This window comes from Gallus gallus, chromosome 20, assembly GCF_016699485.2.
Source record: "Gallus gallus isolate bGalGal1 chromosome 20, bGalGal1.mat.broiler.GRCg7b, whole genome shotgun sequence".
In the NCBI taxonomy this organism is placed as follows: domain Eukaryota; kingdom Metazoa; phylum Chordata; class Aves; order Galliformes; family Phasianidae; genus Gallus; species Gallus gallus.
Window position 1 is genome coordinate 5,664,008 of NC_052551.1, and position 19,498 is coordinate 5,683,505.

Below are 19,498 nucleotides of genomic sequence, written 5' to 3' on the forward strand. Positions count from 1 at the left end.
TACAGAGGAGGGATAGAGAGATTGGTCAGACTGCTGCTTCCCAAGCAAGCATGCAAGTTTGAGAATTAACTGTGCTCACCCTTTTGTTTCTAAGGTGATAGTGTGGGGAAACTACGGCCGCATGGAGCGCAAGCACTTCATGGGAGTTGCAAGGGTCCTCCTGGAAGAACTGGATTTGTCAACTTTGGCAATTGGCTGGTACAAGCTCTTCCCAACCTCCTCAATGGTGGATCCCACTACAGGCCCGCTCCTGCGCCAGTCCTCGCAGCTTTCCCTGGAGAGCACAGTGGGACCCTGCTGTGACAGGTCTTAGTGAGTAAGGAAGGGGGAACTGCTTTAGTTTTTTAAACATGCTGTCAAGGTTTTGTTTGCTGGAACTCTGACCTCAAGCGCAATGCATGTTCAGTCAGTTCTTGTGGAGCTGGAAGAGGAGGATAAACCAGTGACCTTAGACAGAAGACAAGGGGGAGGGTGCTGTACCCTCTCTGTTGGAGGAGGTGCCATGGGGCATGAGTCCTAGTTGTCAAATTAGACATACACCTCTTGTTTCGCTTCTCTCACTGTCATTCTTGGACCCTTGTTTCAGATCAGCATTAACTCTGGAAAGTTGCAGCATTTGAAAAGTCTGGGGGGAGTAAGGAAGGTATTTTTCTTAACTGTGCATCTTCAAAATTTCTTAGGCAGATTTTTTCTCAAAGCACCTGAAAAATGCAGAGGCCAATATCTGACCTAGAAAGAGCAAGAGCAGAAAGTTTCAGAGGAAGCTTGAGTTCTTCATAAGATCTTATCGAAAGAAGAAAAAAGAAAGAAACGTGTAATTCTTTCTTTAGTATAAATTTCACATCACTGAATCGTGTTACCTTGTAGCACTGTCATTGCTGTGTTTTCAAACTGTGCCAAATTACCAGCAAGTGTCTTTCCTGCATTGCTTGTGTAACACTGCTGATGAAGCATACTTGGTGAGAGAATAAGCACCTGCTTAGACCAGGCAGTTTGAACAGAGTTTGAGTTTAGCAGTCTAATTATCTGCAGTTTTGCTCAGAAAAAAGCCCACCAAACCTGTAGAGGTGGGAGCTGAGCATCAGACTTGCAGCTTGAGATATGCTTTATACCTTTATACCCTCACTCGTTGCTCTGCGTCCTTCAGTCACGTCTTCTATCTCCTGCTCTTCTTTCATCTCCTTTGTACTGGTACATATCTGCTGGAGATGCTGCCCTTCCTGTCGTGCTATTGACTGACCTGAAACGGGGCTGTTTTATTCTGCCACAGGAGAGTGAGATTTGTAGGGGTGCAGAAGAAAGAGATTTGAGTCTGTTGTCTGACAGGAAGGTGCTGAGAGCACATAACCTTCCTCATGGAAAGAAGGTTTCTTTAAGCACTCTCAGTAGTATGCAAGCATTGTCAAATGTCCTGAAAGAAGAGATGCTGTCCCCAGAGTATGGAGCAGTAGTGGGTGAGGAAGCTGAAGGCACAGTGGTCACAGCATGTATATTTCATTTAAGTGCAATGCTAACTGGAAAGGAGCCTTTTAGGTGAACCTGTGAAGCACGTTCTCTGCCAGCAGAGTCACGTGCTAGAGAAAGGCAAGCTAGATCCTTCACACAATTAAAATCTCCTCTTTGAAAACACTTTTTACCCAAAATAATAGAGAATCTCCAAAGATTTCCTGCTAACAGCTAGATTTTTTTTCATAATTCGTAATGAGGATTTGGTGATTGCACTTTCAAAATAAGCTTTGGAGATGTTTTACTTTGTGATTTAAAAGTGAAGGTCCCATATCATGTTTAGGAGTGAGCAGATCCTCAGCCTCTCACTGAGGCACACAGAGCATTTATTTCTGCATGCGGACCTCAGCTTTGTTAGAGTAAAAGCATGACTGTAGGGTGGATGGTGCGAGCAGTTGCTTTTGATCCAAGCTTGTCTGTGGTGTTTTAAATCATTTTCAGATAAATTACCGAATAGATACAAAACAAATAGGCCTTACAATACTGTCTGTAAAAATGATGTGATATAAAGGAGAGGGAAGGCGCAGAAGGGACATGGAATGAATAGGTTTTTAAGTGGCAAAAGCCTCAGCATTTCAGATAAACCTCTTAATTTCCTTGATGAAATATGTCTCTGGCCTCTCACTAATTATTTTTTCTAATCGTATTAGACAACTTCTATATATTAGCTGAAGAAAGTTTGTTGCATGCTGGTCAAACTATGTTGTGGCGCTCATATTTTTTAAAGAAGCACATTTACTGTAATTCAAGTCAGCATCCTTTCCTCTTGGTATGTAGTGAGTGCTAGGCAATATTGTACAATACGTGTATGAACTAGAATAGATTAGGTAGATTTAGTGGTTTGTAGCACCGGATCTTTTAATAACTATGTCTTCAAAAGGACTGTGGGGAACTCCGGGTACATTCCTAACCTGGTAACTGAGAAACAGGGCTTCTGTTCTGAGTAATGCTGAATGCTTCCTATTGGAGATTGATTGACATTATCTCCTGGTAACAGCCAGTCGGTCATGTTTGTCCTCTGTCAGTAAGGTGAATGCAGCATTGCAGTCTTTTATGTGGAGTACGAGACTATATGTGCCAAAATATTCCCTCTGAAACATTATTTAATGACTGTCCATTGGAAAGCTCAGTTCCTCTATGCCTGGCAAATGCAACATGTCTCTAAATTCCATCCCTCTAAAAGCTCCACGAGCTCAAAGACAACCAGCGTAGTTAAAACAGGACTCCTCACTGCTGAGGGATGTCTGCCATTTATTTGTAGTCATTCTAAAAGTTTGTTGTCAGGGGAAGAGAAAAAAAAAAAAGGCACTTCTGCTCGTGTTGTTTTCATTATCGTCCTAAATTCTGAATTTTGAGGTCACTTTAACAGTCTGCTTTGGGCTGTTTTCTTCTGCTTGTTCCCTGGGTGGTGGTAGCCCGATTCTCCCTCGTGTTTGAAGTCACTTCCAAGTCCTGTTTCTCCGCAGTGAGAGGTTGCAGGGTCTGGCTGCCAGGCATGGCAGGGTCACACAGTCTGGGTGGTTCTCCTTCGTAAGTCAGATGGACTCACAGGAGCCCTTCCAAGAGTGCTCTCGGGGCATGGTGTCAGGTCAGGCTGTCACATTGCACAGTGCTGCCCAGTCTCAATTCTTGCTTCACTCATGCCCATGATTCCTGCACTGATATTGCAGTTAAAAATGAAGTCTCGTTTTCCATCCATGTTAAGACTCCCAGTGTAGCATCCATGGCAAATCTTGAGCTTGGAATGGCTTCATTTATAGAACCTAACCCCTTATTTCCCTTTGAATTTGACCTGCTAGTTTCTGTCTAAGGTGGTGTGATGTGCTGGTTGTGATTACCAATGTGTTGGAGCAGTTTGCCAGGGTGGTGAGTGGCTGAAAGCTAAACTTCGGTCCCCTTCAGTCCTGATGGAGCTTTTTTCCTGAGCGGTTAGTTATGGTCAGGGAGAGGGAAAGAGCAGGAGACTTCTAACAAAAGCAAAAAAAAAAAAAGCCATTATAGTGGTTTTGGACTGTAAGTGTTGATGAGGGATGAGACTGAGGAGAGGTGAGTATCTGTCCTGCACAGGGTTGATTCCCCGCTCCTTGTGCGTTAGATGCTCCATTCCAGTAGTAACAGGAAGGTTGCTTGCAGGAAAGAACTGGAGAGCTGATCCCTGTTACCTCCATTACTGTTAACTGTGGGAAACAAAGGGACTCGTGGTGCTGAGCACATCTCTGAGGCAGAGCCATCTCTCCCCACGTACCCCGGCACACCAGAGCCCCATGCACGGCTCTCGCTCCCTCAGGCTGAGCAGAACGTGGCCACGTTTCTTCAGGCAGCAATGCGAATTCTCCCGGTCTCCTGGTGTTGCTTTCCCTTTGCCCCAGCACGGCTGGGATGCCATAGAGACAACACAAGATCCTCATTCTGCAGTTCAATGCACAGGTCCTCATCCTGTGCCCACACCCACGTGGGCAGGCAGAGTAAGGGCCCGCTGACTCTCAAGTCAGCCAAGCACATCCCCGCTTCGTGGTGTGGATTGCTTCACAGATTACTGCAGAGTTATTTGCTTTGGATGATGATGTGTATTTCATGTTTCTAGCTACTGGATCCTATATCGCTGTACTGTTCTAAATTGGCAGGTCTTCTGGAGTCAGAATATCAGGGCTCCTGTACAGGGGCTGTTTTTAAGACGTTGAGGCAGTTAACAGAATCTCAACCTAAGCATGTTTAGTAATGTTTAGACAGCAAGACAACTTTTTTATGAGACTCATTTTAAGTTAGTTTATTACATGCTGTTAGTAATATTTTAAAACAGGAAAAATATTTTTCTTTAAAGACAAGATGATGTATGTTTTTTAACAGATAGCATAATTTAGCATTCTCAGAAATGTTTAACGTCCTCAGTATGGAGTTTACTCATTCTTTGGATTTCTGTGTTCCTCGTTATATTCTATCACCCTTTTTCCAAGAGAAAAGAGACGGATGTAAATAACCACCAGAAAAGAGTCCTATAGGAAATTCTGTTCAAACTGACCATAAAATTATTAGTAAATACTTGTCATTGTTCATTAACTCTCAGCTACTATTCGAGCCTTTGTTGAAAGAAATAATTGATGTTGTATTTTCAAGATGAAAACGACTTAGCTAGTTTTGTCATAATCCTGTACTCTGTATAAAAAATCTTTTTATAAAGAAAGTCTAATAGGCTAACAAGCAATAATATATTCCATTTGGTGTGCACAGATTGTGACTTGCAGGCTGTAGTACATATTGTTGATACAGTTTATAATTGTCTTCAATCTTAACGACATCACTTTTGAAAAAGGTCCGTATTACCTTTGATTGTGAAGCTGAAGATTGGGCTGTTGCCTTGTAAGAAATATTCATCGTGTAGACTTCTCTGTGAGTATATGTGCCCATTAACATGAAATCTCTCTTAGGTGAAGAATGAAACAGCTGTAGGTGACTTCATACTACAGAGTTTAAAAATAGTTTCAATATAAACTTAATGACTGTTTCAAGCACCCTGTTTTTCTTAGGCTATTTAGTATTTGTAACTCAATGAGAACGGTTCCCACTGCCACTGTAGCCCTGATAAAGCAAAAAAGCCTTTGCACTCTGGGCCGCATGAGTTCTGCCCCATAGCTGCCTGTTTGCCTCGGGGCAGCAGGGGCAAGCTAAAGGGAGTTTATTTCAGAGCAGCAGATTGAACTGCTCTCATTTAAAGGCTTTGTGGGTTGTTTTGTCAATTTCATAGATGGCATTTGTCCATTTTGTTAGAAAATTCCACCCAAGGCAGTGAGATTGCACCTTCACAGAGGATCCCAGAGGATGACGTGTGAATGGGAGCGGGCTGTTCTGGGCTGTCCTTCACAAAGCTGAGTGATGCTGAGATCAGCAAAAGATTTTTCTGTGGTGGCAGGATCAGGATGCTGGATTTTAAGTCAGCTTTATCATTGTTGTGGTACCTAAAATAAAACAGCTTCAGAACAGCATCCCAGTTGGTTGCCTGTGGCCCATCTTTGCATTGTTCTGGAGGTTGCCACTTGCCACCTCTGCAGCCAGCGGGCCACCAGCTCAGTGGTGCTGGAAGCCCAGATGGGTAATGAGATAAATAATTCACAGCTGATTGTGAAATGCTTGGAAGATAAAGAGCCATGAGAATGCAAAGTGCCATCAGCAGAGCAGTGCAGGGAAACACACGTATTGTAATTGGTGTCCACGTGTGTGTGCAACCACAGTGTCCCTGCCTATGGGTCACCTGGGGTGCCCGCCATGGCAGAGACCTTCCTGCAGCCCCAGCCCAGCCCCAGCCACACACCCACAGCAGCAACATCAGGCTCTGTCCTCAGGAGTCTCAGGCATTTCCCACGGCGTGGACACCTTCTGCCCTCCCTTCCCTTTGGTAGCTGCTCTTGTCCTAGTGGAAGAGAGGAAAGGGAGGGTGCCTTGTAGCATTTGGTTCTTTGCACTTTAGCAACCAAACATGAGGAGGAGCCAGCACCAGCCCTTTATGGAGCACCAGCAAACAGAGGCTGAGACCTAATGCTTTTCCCTTCACGCCTTCCCAGGAGCTGAGATGGCAGCCAGTGCTGTGTGGTTAAACCCAGCTGAGCTGGGCCAGCGGGCAGCTTTGTGATGATGCAGCACGTCGGGAATCGTGCGGCCCCCAGCTCAGAGAGGAGAGAGCTTTGTCCTGCAGGAAGGATGCATGGACGCACAGCATATGGGAGGGGTGTTGGCAGGAGCACCCCCAAGGTAGGACTCAGGGCACGCCTGCTGCTGGAGCCTGTTGTCTGCTGATCCAGGGCTCGGTTTTTAGTTGCCTGGGCACTATGAATTCAGATAACTGCCCATAGGGCTCCAGCTCCCACTGAACGCAGCCAGGGTCTTCACATCTTGCAGCACTCTTTCCTTGGGGCTGTTGTTCCTTACCCAGTGCTGCTCCCTGGTCTCTGTTTTGGTGATTCCACCTCCTGGACCTAAAGCTGCTTTGAGCCTTATTTGGAGCACATCTGTGGTGTGTGCCCTCAGCCACATGGAGCTGGGAGCTGCAGGCAGTTCTCTGGTTTGGTTGGCAATGGGACCCCAAGGCCCCAGTATAGTATTACTGTGGCCCTACCACCTACCCAGGGGCAAGTGTCCCAGCCACATTTTGTGGCAGTGCTGAGCTCAGAGCACAGGGTAGCTCCATGCCAAGTCTGGTTGGACCTGGGGGTCTTTGCAGGCTCTTGGCAGCCCATGCCGTACAGTACAGCCAACCAGGAGGAAGCAGGGACGGGAGGAGCTGCCTCTGTGCTGGCTTTTGCTTTCTGCTGCTCCCTGTGTACATTCTCCCTCCCCTCTCGACGCGAGGCCTTACTCCAGCCCACAGGCCCGAGGCTGCCTGCAGCCCCTCTTTGCACTGCAGCGTCCATCCCACGCTGCCGGGCAGCCCGCAGAGCTGGCCTCTGCGTGGGGACAGGGCTGTCCTCCCAGCGTCACCCTGCAGCGAGCTGCTGCCTCCGTGTGCCCCCAGGGAAAGCTGCTTCCATTGGGCCCAAACTTTTTACATCATCGATTGCTCCAGAAAACAACAAACAATAGCTTGGCAGGGGCACCATGCAGTTGCTACTTCTCCTCTCACCTTCCTGTAGGAGTGGGGGCCTCTCCAAAGCGTTTGGAGGTTTTTAATGCCGCCCGCTGAGCTCTGATCCCACAGAGCTGGAGGGGACACCAGGATGGGCAGTGTTGGCCCTGCTCCTCCCCAGGGGCTTTAAGGTGCAGGGCTGCCTTGGGTGGAAGCGTGGGACACCACAGCGGTGTGCTGCGGCCGTGGGCAAAGGAGGGTTCTGCTGTACTTTTTTCCTGTCTGTAGGTTTTATTCAGACGATGTGTGATGATCGAGTGATTTACAATTCAGTGTTAAGCTAATGAAAACGTTGATAATGGTGACAATAAAAACCTTTTTTTTTTTTTCCTATGGTGTTGAATTATTTTAATCTAAAATTCAGCTGGCTCATCCTTTCTCTCCGTGCCTGAAGGAAATGCTGTGAGCTCAGCCTGATGCATCACAGCGGTGCGTGGACTCCTTCCTGGTGCTCTCAGCAGATGGGTTCTCTCTTAGGGTGAACCCACCCTCATTTCAATCCTGCGTTCCTCTCTGCCATTTCCAGATATCATTTGTCTGTGGGTATCTCCAGGCGCACAGCTGAACTCTCTCCTGTTTCTACTCCAGGCAGAAGCCTTCTGCTCTTGCCGTTGTCTTCTGTGGGGACCCTTCATGGTCCCACTGGCCACGGTAAATTGATTTGGAAACCCTGGAACAGAAAGTGTTGCTGGCGGAATAACAGTGCTGTGCCCCAGGATGGTGGGAATTCGAAGAAATAAGTGTGTTCAGGGGAGCGTGGGGACCTCTGGGGAAGAGCATCCCTGGGGGTGTCACTGGGACTGCAGTCCTGGTGCAGAGTGCTGGATTGCAGAGTGCCACTCCCCTGAGAGTTTCTTAAAGGTTTTCTCATGCCTCCCAACCCCTGTGTGGACTGCCAGGGCAGCTCCCCGCCACCCTCCTGCTGCAGCCCCAATGGAGCCCTGGTCCTTTGTGATACAGGGAGTGGTGAACAGCACCTCCCCCAGGGACATCCCTGCACATGGACATCCACAGCCTGTCTGTGGCAAGGCACAGGGAGCCTGGCAGGGTGCTGGGCTTTGGGCTCAGGCACACCTGCTCCTTTCTTGTGACAAACACTGGTCCACCAGCAGCTGGGTTCACCTTTTATTAAACCTCCCAGAACAAAAAGGAGACAGCAAAGCCTGTTCTGAAGCCATCCCGATGTGGGTACTCTGCATGCCTTCCCCACTGGAGGCAAAGTGGAGAGGAAAACCACACAAGAGGGGTTTTTAGATAGAACTGAGTGAAAACGTCTGTTTATTGGGGGAAAACAAAAAAGTGAAGCAGAGCTGCTCCCACTGCCAGAGCCCAGCCCTGCTCTCCTACAGGGTGGGACAGAGCGTGGAGCACCAGCTGGAATCAGCCTCCTCGTTGGGGCTCTTTGCTAATGTCCTGATCAGGGCCTGACCCTGTGCAGGTGGCCCAGCACAGCCTGGGCTCACAGGTTTGGCTGCAGTCCTTCCCACCAAGCAGTCCATGTGAGCGTGATGCTGGAGGACCTGTTGGCAGGTGGGTGCATGGAGCTCAGCTCTAGGGCTTCTAAATCCCTTCCCCAGCCATACTGTTGTCGGCCAGAGGGCTGCAACCCACCCCAGGCCCTGTCCTTGCATGGCACTGCCTCGTTTGTGCCCAGGGAACAGCCTGTGAGATTCTTCAGCCTTGCAGGACTTGCTAACGTGGCTTTGGCCATTGCAGTGCTCTTGGCAGATGTGACACAGCCTGTGTGGAAGAGGCAGTGACTGTGGCTCAATGACCAAGGCAGCAACGCCTTCGTTTTGAGAGCAGGCAGGTGGGAAAGCAAACCTACATCCTGCTGATGGGGCCTCTTCCAGACCCAAATGCTTGAGCCTGCTTGGGAGGAAGGAAAACCAAACAGTGCGTGACGGGCTGGCTCCCTGCTGGAGGAGCGATGCCATCTCCAGGCCCGAGGTCCCCCGTGTAGGGCTGGCTGCCAGCTGGGAGGGAGGAACAGAAGAAATGAGAGAGGTCGGAGGGGCCCGATTCCTCCATTAATTGTTCGTCAGCACAACGAGGCTCCTAGATGGATTTCCTGCGTGGCCGCGGGTGCCGCGGGCACCGAGGGCTGCCGGATGACAACGTGCTGGCCGGGGACGAGCCGGTCTGTCCCCGTGTGCTCAGCGACACCTCGTCGATTTTGTAGGAAATGGAGTTGTAGTAGACGGGGTTGGTGTGGCAGCTCAGGGTCTCGGGGTGGGAGGGCGCGGGGCTGCCGCACAGCGGGGCCCGGTAGCACAGGCAGGTGCAGAAGGCCGGCACCTTGCCCGCCCCATTGGCCGACTGCCGCCGCTGCCGCTCCGCGTCCTCCTGCGCCAGCGGGATCAGGTTCATCTGGCTCGTCCTGTCCTCCGCCGGCAGAAAGATGGCCTTGTTACTGCGCCCGTCCTCCTTGGCTGTGAGGTGGATGGCGTTGCGGGCCCTCCTGAGCGAAGCCCTCTCCTCGGCGTCGCGCCGCTCGTCTTCCGAGTTCATGGTGAGGAAGCGCAGCACCACCAGGTTGAGGAAGGCGCCGATGACCGTCAGCCCCACCAGGATGTACATGAAGCTGAACGCCACGTAGGGTGGCTTCTTTTGCAGCGCCTCGTTCTTCTGCAGGGCCACAAAGTCTCCGAAGCCGATGGTGGTCAAGGTGATGAAGCAGTAATAGTAGGCATGGAAGAAAGTCCAGCCCTCAAAATAAGAGAAGGCCGCAGCCCCGATGCACAGGGTCCCCATGCAGGACAGAAAGCCCACCAAAACCATGTTCTCCATGGAGACGTTGGTCGTTCTCATGCCCAGACACTTCTTGATCTTCTTGAGCAGGAGTCGCACGACGGTGTTCATGCGCTCGCCCAGGCTCTGGAACATGACCAGCGTCAGGGGGATGCCCAGGATCGCGTAGAACATGCAGAACACTTTGCCAGCATCTGTGCCTGGGGCAGCGTGCCCATAGCCTGTGTGAGGGAGGGGGAGAACCACAGAATCATTAAGGTTGGAAAAGACCTCTAAGACCATCAAGTCCAGTCATCCACCTACCGCCAATACTGCCCACTGCCCACGTCCATCAGTGCCACATCTCCCCGTTTCTTGAACACCTCCAGGGACGGTGACTCCAACACCTCCCTGGGCAGTCTGTGCCACTGCAGCACTGCTCCTTCTGAGTATAAATTCTTCCTAATTTCCAACCTGAGCCTCCCCTGGCACAATTTAAAGCCATCACCTCTCATTCTGTTGCTGTTACCGGGCAGCAGAGGCCGACCCCCACCTCACACAACCTCCTTCAGGGAGTTGCAGACAGCAATGAGGTCTCCCCTGAGCCTCCTCTTCTCCACACTGAACCATCCCAGTTCCCTCAGCCGCTCCCCATCAGACCCCACTGTGCTCAGACCCCTCACAGCCCCATTGCCCCTCTCTGGACACGCTGCAGGCCCCGATGTCTGTCTGGCAGTGAGGGGCCCACAGCTGAGCACAGCACTGGAGGTGTGGCCCCACCAGAGCTGAGCACAGGGGTCCCACGTGCAGCCACGTATTTAAGCCATGGAGCGGAGCCTCCCACTCTCCTCAAATGCCTCTCAGAGATGTAATTTCCCCACTCTCTCCAAGTCTCAGCACTATGACTCAAGAACACACACAGTTATACCATGAGGCATAATGAGGCACTCATCACCATCCTCCGGACCTGGCTGATCCTGCGCCCACCTCAGTTACATAAACTGAAAGCAGCAGCCTCTGACCTAACGGGGTGAGTAAGTGCCGGGCTGCGAGGAGTCATGCAGCATCACTGCGTGGAGGCAAAGGAGGCGTCCAACCCTTCCTTTGGCTTTCTGTGCCAACCTGCTGGGGCTGGAGGTGCCCGTGTGAGGGCCTTATCCCCAGCCCTGCTGTGCTCTGAGCTGCCAGGGTGAGGGAGGAGAAGCCCATCCTTAATTGCTGCGTCTGCTTATAAACCCGTGCAACCGAACCCAATAAACTTCATACCCACGTGGCACATCTCATGGAATACAGAGCAGAAAATAGACTGCAATGGCAAATAAATAAATAAATAAATAAATAACAGATCCAAGCCCAATAACTGAGTGCAATTATCAGGTCCTAAGCACAATGAGAGCAATGAGGATGTAAATAAAATGATCCAGAAGAGCTTTTGTAGCCTGAGAGGTTCCTGAAAGAGCATATGACTGATGCTTTCAAAATGACAAAGCTGCATTAGAAAGCTCCACAGCTACATTAGTGTTAAAGCTGAGATTCATAGCACAGCGTGACATAAGGAGGGCTGGCGTGCTGGCGGTTGAGCAGCACGGCACCTGGGCTGGGATTACTGATGGCAGGGGGGGGTGTGATAAGCGTGGCAATTGTTTGTCACAGCCGACGGAGAAATAATGTAAATGAAGCTATAAGCTGTCACGGGATGATGGGGGTTTTCATTGCAGCCATTCATCCTGCCGGGGCCGATGCTCAGCAGCATCATCTTCTGGTCCCGGATCTCCTCGTGTGCCCGTGCCAGACACAATGAACGCAGCCACCAGGCGTGTGCTGCCGCGCGGAGCTGCCCCGTGAGGCTGAGCAGCGTCGGCCGCGGAAGGGCAGGAATTGGCCTCAGGGCTGCGCCGCTGAAGCAGCGCTGCTGGTCGGGATCCCAGCAAGGGGAGCGACGTGAGCACGGCACCGCCCGCCGTCCCGGGATGCTCGGGGTGCGTGGATTCATGCAAGCGGATTAATTAAACGCTGCTAATCACCTACGTGGCTAATCTCAGAATTAAGGCACTCCCCGTTCAGTTTAGTTTTACTCTATTGCGAAACAGCAGGCAGACCAAGGCTGGGCTCCGGTGAGCGCGTACACCTGGGGGCCGGACGCCGTGTCGCCACCCCCCCGACCTGACTCGCCCCACTTTCCCCGCGGGCACCCGTGCGCGCAGAGCGAGGTTCGGCTGCTGGGACGGCCGAACGCGGAGCTCGGAGCCAGCGGAGGGGCCGCAGCCTCCCGCGCAGCTCTCCCGCCCGGTGCGCGGTTACGGCAGCAGCGATGAGGAGCGCCGCTCCCCGCCCCGCACCCCGCCGACTTCTGCGGCTCCGGCCCCGCCTCGCCGGGACTCCGCGCGCGGGGCGGCCCGTGCCCGCGGCTCTCCTCTGCCACCGCGGGGTCCCGGCACCGCGCTCGGCGGGGCAGCTCGGGGCGCGGAGCCGCGGGGACGGAGGCGTGCCGGGCTCCAGCACTCACCGATGGTGGTGATGACGGTGATGGCGAAGTAGAAGGAGCCGGCGAACTTCCACTGGCGCCCGGCGCGGTGCGGCTCGGCCTGCAGCACCAGCCGCTCCAGCTCCCGGTAATCGTCGGCGGAGAAGCGGTACTTCCTGCGCAGCTCCCCGCGCTTCTGCTCCAGCAGCCGCTTGCGGCCGCTCTCCGCCTCCGACTCCAGCGCATCGAAGACGGCGGCGCCCACCAGCAGGTAGGAGAAGATGCAGAGGATGAGCGCCGCCGTGCGCAGGTTCTGCCGCTTCATGGCGAGGCGCGGCCCCTCAGCCCGGGCTCCGCATGGCCCCGCCGCCCCCCGCGGGCCCCGCGCAGCGCCCGCGCGCCGCCCCTCGCGCACCCCCCGCGCACACGCGCAGCGCTCCCCGCGCGCCCCGCAGCCGCCCGCTCCCCGCCCGCTGCCCGCCTCCCTCCGCCCGCACCGCGCTGCGGGGTCACGGCCGTGCCCGCTCCGCTCCGCCCTGCCCCGCTCCTTCCCTCGCTTCCCAGCCGGGGCCGCGGGCAGCGGGCAGCGGTCGCGCTCCGGGCTCGTTCGTCCCTCACCGCCACCCGACGGCGGCAGCGCTGCAGGGGATGGGCGCCCCGCGCCGCCCCGGGGCGCGCACAATCAGCCGTGTTAGGAGCCGGAGCGCTCCAAGCGCGGGCCCGGCGGTTCGGCTCCGCTTCCCCGGTAGTTTATGTAAGCCTTATGGTTCGCTTTTTAAAAATAGAAAGATGCTTCTCCCGAGTTGCGCGCTGCGGGAGATAACATCTCCTTCGAAAATAAACTGTGCCCGTCTCGGCTGGGAGCAGCGGCGCTGCCGGGAGTGCTGCGGGGCCCTGCGGGTCCGCTCTGGGCTCCCAGCTCCTCCCCGGAGCAGCCGGTTGGTGCAGCGCGTTGCCCCGTGCAGGTCCAGACGCACCGACGCGTTTGCTCTGCAGATGGGTGCAAACTGCACGCACAGCTCCCATCGCGTGCAGCCGCAGGACAGCGGTGGCAGCTCCGGGGCTTTGCTCCGGTCACGGGCCCTGTGGGACAAGATCCGCCCATACACAACGGGGGCAGGAGCAGTTCTGTGCTAAACCCTCCCGGTGACAAACACGGCGCTGACCATCGCAGGGCTGCACAGGCAGAGCACACGGCAGTGCGTTTGGGCGCTGTCACAGGCTTTAGAATGAAGGCAATGCTGCGCAGCGGCCCCGTGCTCATACATTTCTATACCCACACACAGCAAGTGCACCAGAGCTGTGTCACACCACGCATACATCCCTCCTGCCCGGAGAAAAGCCCCACGCCGTGCAGCTCGGCCTCTGTCTTCCTGCTGCTCTCATTGCACTTGAGCAAGGGCACACGGGAGCCGCAGGATGGGAGCAGGCAACATAATGCACTCTGTCATCGATTTCCAGCGAGGAGTTGCATTATGAGCTGACATGTCCCCTTTTTGGCACACGGGGAGGCGGAGGGACAGCAGAGCTCTGTGCATAAAGCAGGAGCTCCGGTGTTTGGGGTGTTTGCATCCTGGGGGATGCAAACAGAGTCGGCTGCGTGGCTTTCCCCAGGCTCTGGGGTGTCCCACTGCCTCCCTCCTGGCCCTGCAATCTGGGAGTGCTGGCACCTGCATCCCACTGTGGATCCTGCCCGCTGCCCTGCCCGAATTCCCCAGCCCCGCTCCCCTGGAGCTCACGCATGGAGCGGCCCCAAGCTGCCAGCGCCGCTGCTGTCAGTCTGTGACCACAAACTCTATTTTCAGCCTATTAAGTTTTTATGTGCTTGGAAAGCTGTCAGCGTAGCGCCAGCCAGGCACAGCACCTGCCATAAAGCGCCTGGCCTGCGCCCAGCTGGGAGAGGTGCTGCTTTGATCTTGGCCGCTTTCATTGATGAATTTATTTGTCTCGAGCACATTTAATCACAAAAAAAAAAAGAGCTAAAACAGTAATGTCCCCGCTTAATCACTGCTGGGATCGTTTGCTGAGAAGCAGAGCAGACAACCAGTTGGGATGAGGGCATCCCAGCACGGCCGGCGCTGAGGGCAGTGGCACTGAGATCAGCACACAAACACGGCCACAGCAGTGCTTGGCTAAGGGCAGAGCAGGACCTGCTCCGCTCCCACGGTGGGCGATGCTATAAATGAGTTCTGTGCTGCAGGCAGGGGAGGGGCAGAAGTTCCGGGAATGCATTGCAAATATGCAAGGATTTTCCTGAGGATGCCTGGATGACAGCTTCCCCCTCGTCCTGCAGTGGGGCCGGGAGGGGCAATGCTGCCATCCCGCTGCTCTCATCGCCTCCCACCCAGCGCTGTGGTCGGGCTGTGGGGTCGGCTGCCGCAGGAATATGCTGCACAAATAAACCAAACTGAAACCATTTGCTCTGTGGTGCAGTGGGAGCGCTGCAACTCGCCATTTTTTACCGAGCTCCTGTTCGTGCACTGAAGTTTTCCAGCTGCTTCTCTCAGGGTGGGTGAATCGGGGCGATGGGCAGGCTGCCCCCCCAGGGGCACTGCAGAGATGCTCCTGTAGCTCTGGGCCGTCGTGCAGTGGCTGAGCCGCATCCCCAGGGCAGAGCACACACACGGCGGCACCGCGGCCACAGCTGCTCTGCGGATCTCTGAGTCAGTGATGGGGATGAAATTAACGCCGGGCTTTGGGGAGCCGGGCAAAGCGCCTGCTTGGAGCAGGAAGATCAGCCTGGGGCTGCAGTGGGATGAGGAGCACCCGGCTCGCTTTGAGATGCTCCGTTTGAGTGTCTCTGGGCAGGGGCTGAGGCACGGAGCTGCGCAGGTGAAGCTCTGGGTTACCCCAGGGCACCTTCTGCCCCATGGAGGTCCCACGCCGCAGTGTCCCCTATTTATAGGAATAATATGAGACCAACAGCCTCGTGCAGCCACACTGAATGTTGTTCTATTTATACGGCGCGCTCTCCTTAACAAACTGTTGGTCTCCCAGATGCCAAAGCACTCTGCACAAAGGCTGCAAATTTCATTTTAAAGAAACACCCTCTGGCAGCACCCAATCCCACACATATTTACCATTTTTGCCCGGATCGCCCAGAGTTAACTGCATTACCATTGCTTCCCCAGCACGGCCGATGGCCTTGGTAAATCAGATGAGCTGTCAGGTCTGCTCTCCCTATACCCAGAGGTACCGGGACAGTGAAACTGCTCTGCTGCAGAAATAAATGCTGCATTCGGGGATGCTGTGACCTTTCATTAGTGACCTGCAGGACTCAGCCCTTTCTGCACACACCGCAGCTCCCACCACGCCACAGGAGATGCTCCCAAAGCCTCTGGCCCTGCACTCCTCGCTCTGCTGGGGGCCTCTGGTTTAGCTGCTGCCGACAGCAATCTGTTCTTGCGTAGCGTTTTGGATGCCAAGCAGAACGGTTTTGCATTCTAGGGAAGTGAAATGGTTGTAATCCGTACATCTCTGCCTGTCACATTTGTCCCCTGTGGGGCAGCAGCTGCTCTTTGCACGGGGAGGAGCCTGGAGAGAGGGCAGCAGGAGGCGGCTGCTTTGCTGCTGCTCCATCGCACAGCTGTGAGAGCCGGGCAGGCTCATGTGCCAGTGGTTGTCCTTAATTACACACACAGCTAATTAAGGGAAGGAACCTACCTGCGTTTGAGGAGAGGTTTTTTTTTTTCCTTCTTTTTTTTTTTTTCCTCTTCTTTCTTCAGCTTGCACAAAGAGTGGTGCTGCCTGAGGCTCAGGAGGGCTGTGAAGCACAAAGTGCCACCAAACCCTGGAGCCATCGTTGCGCTGTGCAGATCCCCATGGCTTCTGCTGGTTTAACTGATGTGGAATAAGGAACTGGGAGATGCTACAGCTCCTGGGCTCAGGGCTGGTTTGTGGGATACAGACCTTTAACTCACCCTTAACACTGATGTGGGGGCAGTGGATGAGAGCCGGGCACATGGATGGCAGCAGAGCTGGTGCCCCTGCTCCATCCCCCAGGCCAGCTGGCTCTGTGCTGCCACTGAGCTCTAGAAGAAGCCAGAGGAGCGCAAGTGAACATGTTAGGTGTTTATTTGCACCTCAGATGCATTAGCCCTGTGTGACTGCCACTGTGCCCTCTGTGGAGCGGTGAGGTCGGGCCGTGTGAGCAGCAGCTGGTTGGTGCAGGTCAGGCTTTGCTCCAACTGCAGCCTGCGTGGGGCCGTGCTCTCCAGGTCAGGGCAGTTCTAACATCCCCTTCTGAAATCTGCTGCTCCAAGTCTCACTGCTCCGGTCATGCGTTGCAGCTGCTCGTGCTGGGGAGAACCGAAAGCGAAAAGCAAAGCTCTGCTCAGGAGCTGCTGCTCACCCTGCAGCAGAAATGCCCCTACATCCACAGAAGCTGATGCACGTCCTGCCCTGGCAGCTCACTGTACCTCTGCACAACTTCAGCTGGTGCTGCCACTCTGCAGGCGACGTTTTCGCATCAGATTTGCGAGAGAATTATCTCATGTTAACGCCATTGTGAGGCCGAATGCCGGAGAGCTCAGCCCCCACCCAAGAGGCTCAGAGCTCTCTGGGGCATTGCCTGCTGAGCTCACGGTTCAGGCCATTGCACTCATTTGCCTTTGCGAATTAAAAAAAAGCCCTGAGCAACTTTAAGATGCTGGTTTGTTTGTTATACACAATTCCAGAAGAGAGTGAAGAACGCTAAAATACATTTTTCTGCTGTGACGGAGGCGGGCAGCAGAAGATAAGCCAGATCCCAAAGCGGCTCTGCCTCCAGAAACAACCAACACCACTGCTGGCACAGTTTAGTCATGTTTAAATCAAGATATGTTAGTGAATGTTTCCACTTCTACAGCCCTTCCCCCTGCAGAACTCCCCCTCTCCACCATCCTGCAATGCAGCAGCTCGCTGCCCCACTTGGGGCTGGTTGCTCTGTTCTAAAGCCCCAGTCCAGCCTACTCCCTGCTGCCCTCGGTCCCGTCTGTCCCAGGCACCATACTGGAGCCAAGGACTGCAGTCTCATCTCACCACAAAGCGTGCTTCAGGTGGGGGAAAGCTGAAGCTGATGTGCACAGCTGTCGGGGAGGTGCTGCGCCGGTCAGAGCTGCTCAGAAGCCTCCTGCTCCTCAAAGACGATGCTGCTCCTCGTCTCGTGGGCTTGGTTATTGGATTCCCACGTGAAGATGGATCCCAGGGTCTCTTTGGACCTTTGGTAGATATTCCTCATGCGTGACATGCAGTCTTTGCTGGTCATGACGTAGAGCAGAGGGTTGAGCGCGCTGTTGAAGCTGGCCAGGCCCCTGGTCACCTGGTAGGAGACGTAGATGTCCTTCATGGCCTGTGTGCAGGACCCCTGGCGCTGCCAGGCTCGGGACAGCAGGTTGAGGTTCCTGAAGATGTGGTAGGGCAGGAAGCAGACGGAGAAGAGGACCGTGACGAGCACCACCAGCCTGATGCTGCTCCTCCTGAGGCCGGGCTCCACCGTATCGCTCCTGCAGAGCACCAGCACCACGTGGCAGTAGCACCCGACGATGATGAGGAAGGGGATGACGAACCCCGTCACGGTGACGGCGGCGGTGTAGGGCACGTAGGCACCCAGGCTTTCGGCCCCCGTCGTGTCGTGGCACTGCGTCCCCTTGGGGTCCATCTTGCTGAAGGCGAAGTCGGGGCCCACCTGCGCCATGACCCACAGCCACACGGCCGCGCTGAGCCGGCCCGGCGCCATGGCGGCCCGGCAGCGGCCCCGCGCCCGCAGCGGATGCACGATGCCCAGGTAGCGGTGCACGCTGATGCAGGTGAGGAAACCGATGCTGGCGTAGAGGTTGAGGTGGAAGAGCCCGCGGGTGAGGCGGCACCAGCCCTGCCCGAAGGCCCAGGTGCGGCCGCGCAGGTAGTAGCTGATGAGGAAGGGCAGCGTGCAGACGTACAGCAGGTCGGCCAGGCCCAGGTGGCCCACCAGCGGGCTGAGCGGGCCGCGGGGGCCGGCATGCAGGTGCCACAGCCCCAGCATGTTCCCCACCAGCCCCAGCGGGGTCACCACCAGGTACACGGCGGGCAGGAAGCGCTGCGCGAAGGCGGCATCCACGGTGCACCGGGCCGCGCTGCTGTTGTCCCACAGTGCCGTTGCGTTGATGGCCATCGGGCGCTGGAGGAGATGAGCGGGCGGTGCGGCGCTCGGGGAGGCGCCTGTGGGGTCGGGATCCGGCCCCGGGGCTGGGATATGGGGTGCGGGGCTCCGGGAGGAGCTGCCAGCCCGCTGGAGGTACTGCGAGCCGGGCACCGGGACTCGAGCTATTTCTGGTGGTGCTGGGAGGGGCGGGAGGAAGGCACGCATGGGGCGGCTCTGCGCCGCGTGGGTGGGAGAGTTCGCGGTTCGCTGCCGCCCCGCTCGCTGCGTCCCGTCCCCGGGGAGCGCCGGTGGGGCTCTTGCGCCCCACATCCAGCTCCGACCCGCAGCTCCGTGTTCAGACCGCACGGAGCACAGACGCCCGGCGTTAGGAGCGAAGGGCAGGGCGGAGATCCGCCCGCAAAGTGCGGATGGCCCCGGTCCGGCGCAGCGCGTGCCAGGAGCCGTGCCAGCACCGCGGGTGTGCAACGCTGCCTGACCCCGGTGCACCTCCTGGGTAGTATGCATAACATCCTACTGCTGCCCGCTCCGTGTCCCTTCCACAGATAGAAAGCATCCCTTCCTCCCGTCCCTTGAGCGGTTTAAAGAGGAGGGAAAGCGAGAAGCGCTGTGCCTTTCCCCTCCTGCCCGCAGGCGCTGGGGGTGTGACACAGCCGGCACACAGAGGCGGTAAAGTTTATGAACAGTTAAAACCAAACCCAAAGGGTGCGACCACCCACCTTCACTTCTGAGCAGCTGCTGCAGCACAGACAACGCCGGAAATAACGTTATCTCACGGCACCAGAGCAAACAGACCAACGGGCAGAAGGAATGCATGGCAAGGCTATGGCTCTGCCCCCCTGCGCGGCCGTGGGGGTGCCCGAGCCGCAGGAGTGTCACCTTATGGCGGATGCTTTGGCTCTAAAAGCAATAGCGATTCTGTTCACCGGATGCAAAATAAGGCTGTTTTGTTACCGAGTCTGTTGATTGTTACACGTGCTTGCTGAGAAACAAACCTCTGCACCTCTCGTGTGCCGTTGTGGGTACGGATGTGGCTCCGAGCTTCAGGGCTTCCCAGAACCGTCTG

At 55.0% G+C, this 19,498-nt stretch overlaps 3 protein-coding genes across 3 annotated transcripts in view; 1 reads left to right on the forward strand and 2 right to left on the reverse strand.

Annotated features, from left to right (window-relative positions):
• The window catches only part of RIMS4 (regulating synaptic membrane exocytosis 4), a 50,616-nt gene extending 43,166 nt beyond the window's left edge, over positions 1 to 7,450 (forward strand). Inside the window, exon 6 of the mRNA XM_425700.7 lies at positions 95 to 7,450. Coding sequence (XP_425700.2) covers positions 95 to 313 — 219 coding nt within the window. The 3' untranslated portion in view covers positions 314 to 7,450. The remainder of the gene's footprint in view (positions 1 to 94) is intronic.
• A 931-nt stretch (positions 7,451 to 8,381) lies between these two features.
• Positions 8,382 to 12,698, reverse strand: KCNK15 (potassium two pore domain channel subfamily K member 15). The gene is made up of 2 exons (XM_417369.8): positions 12,357 to 12,698; positions 8,382 to 10,092 (listed from the first exon to the last, which is right to left on the reverse strand). The coding sequence occupies exons 1-2, from the start codon at positions 12,637 to 12,639 to the stop codon at positions 9,179 to 9,181; spliced, it is 1,197 nt and encodes a 398-aa protein (XP_417369.6). The 5' UTR covers positions 12,640 to 12,698; the 3' UTR covers positions 8,382 to 9,178.
• A 2,546-nt stretch (positions 12,699 to 15,244) lies between these two features.
• LOC121106457 (P2Y purinoceptor 1-like) lies at positions 15,245 to 18,574 on the reverse strand. The gene has a single exon (XM_040650895.2). The coding sequence runs from the start codon at positions 18,442 to 18,444 to the stop codon at positions 17,404 to 17,406; it is 1,041 nt and encodes a 346-aa protein (XP_040506829.2). The 5' UTR covers positions 18,445 to 18,574; the 3' UTR covers positions 15,245 to 17,403.
• Positions 18,575 to 19,498: the final 924 nt, after the last annotated feature.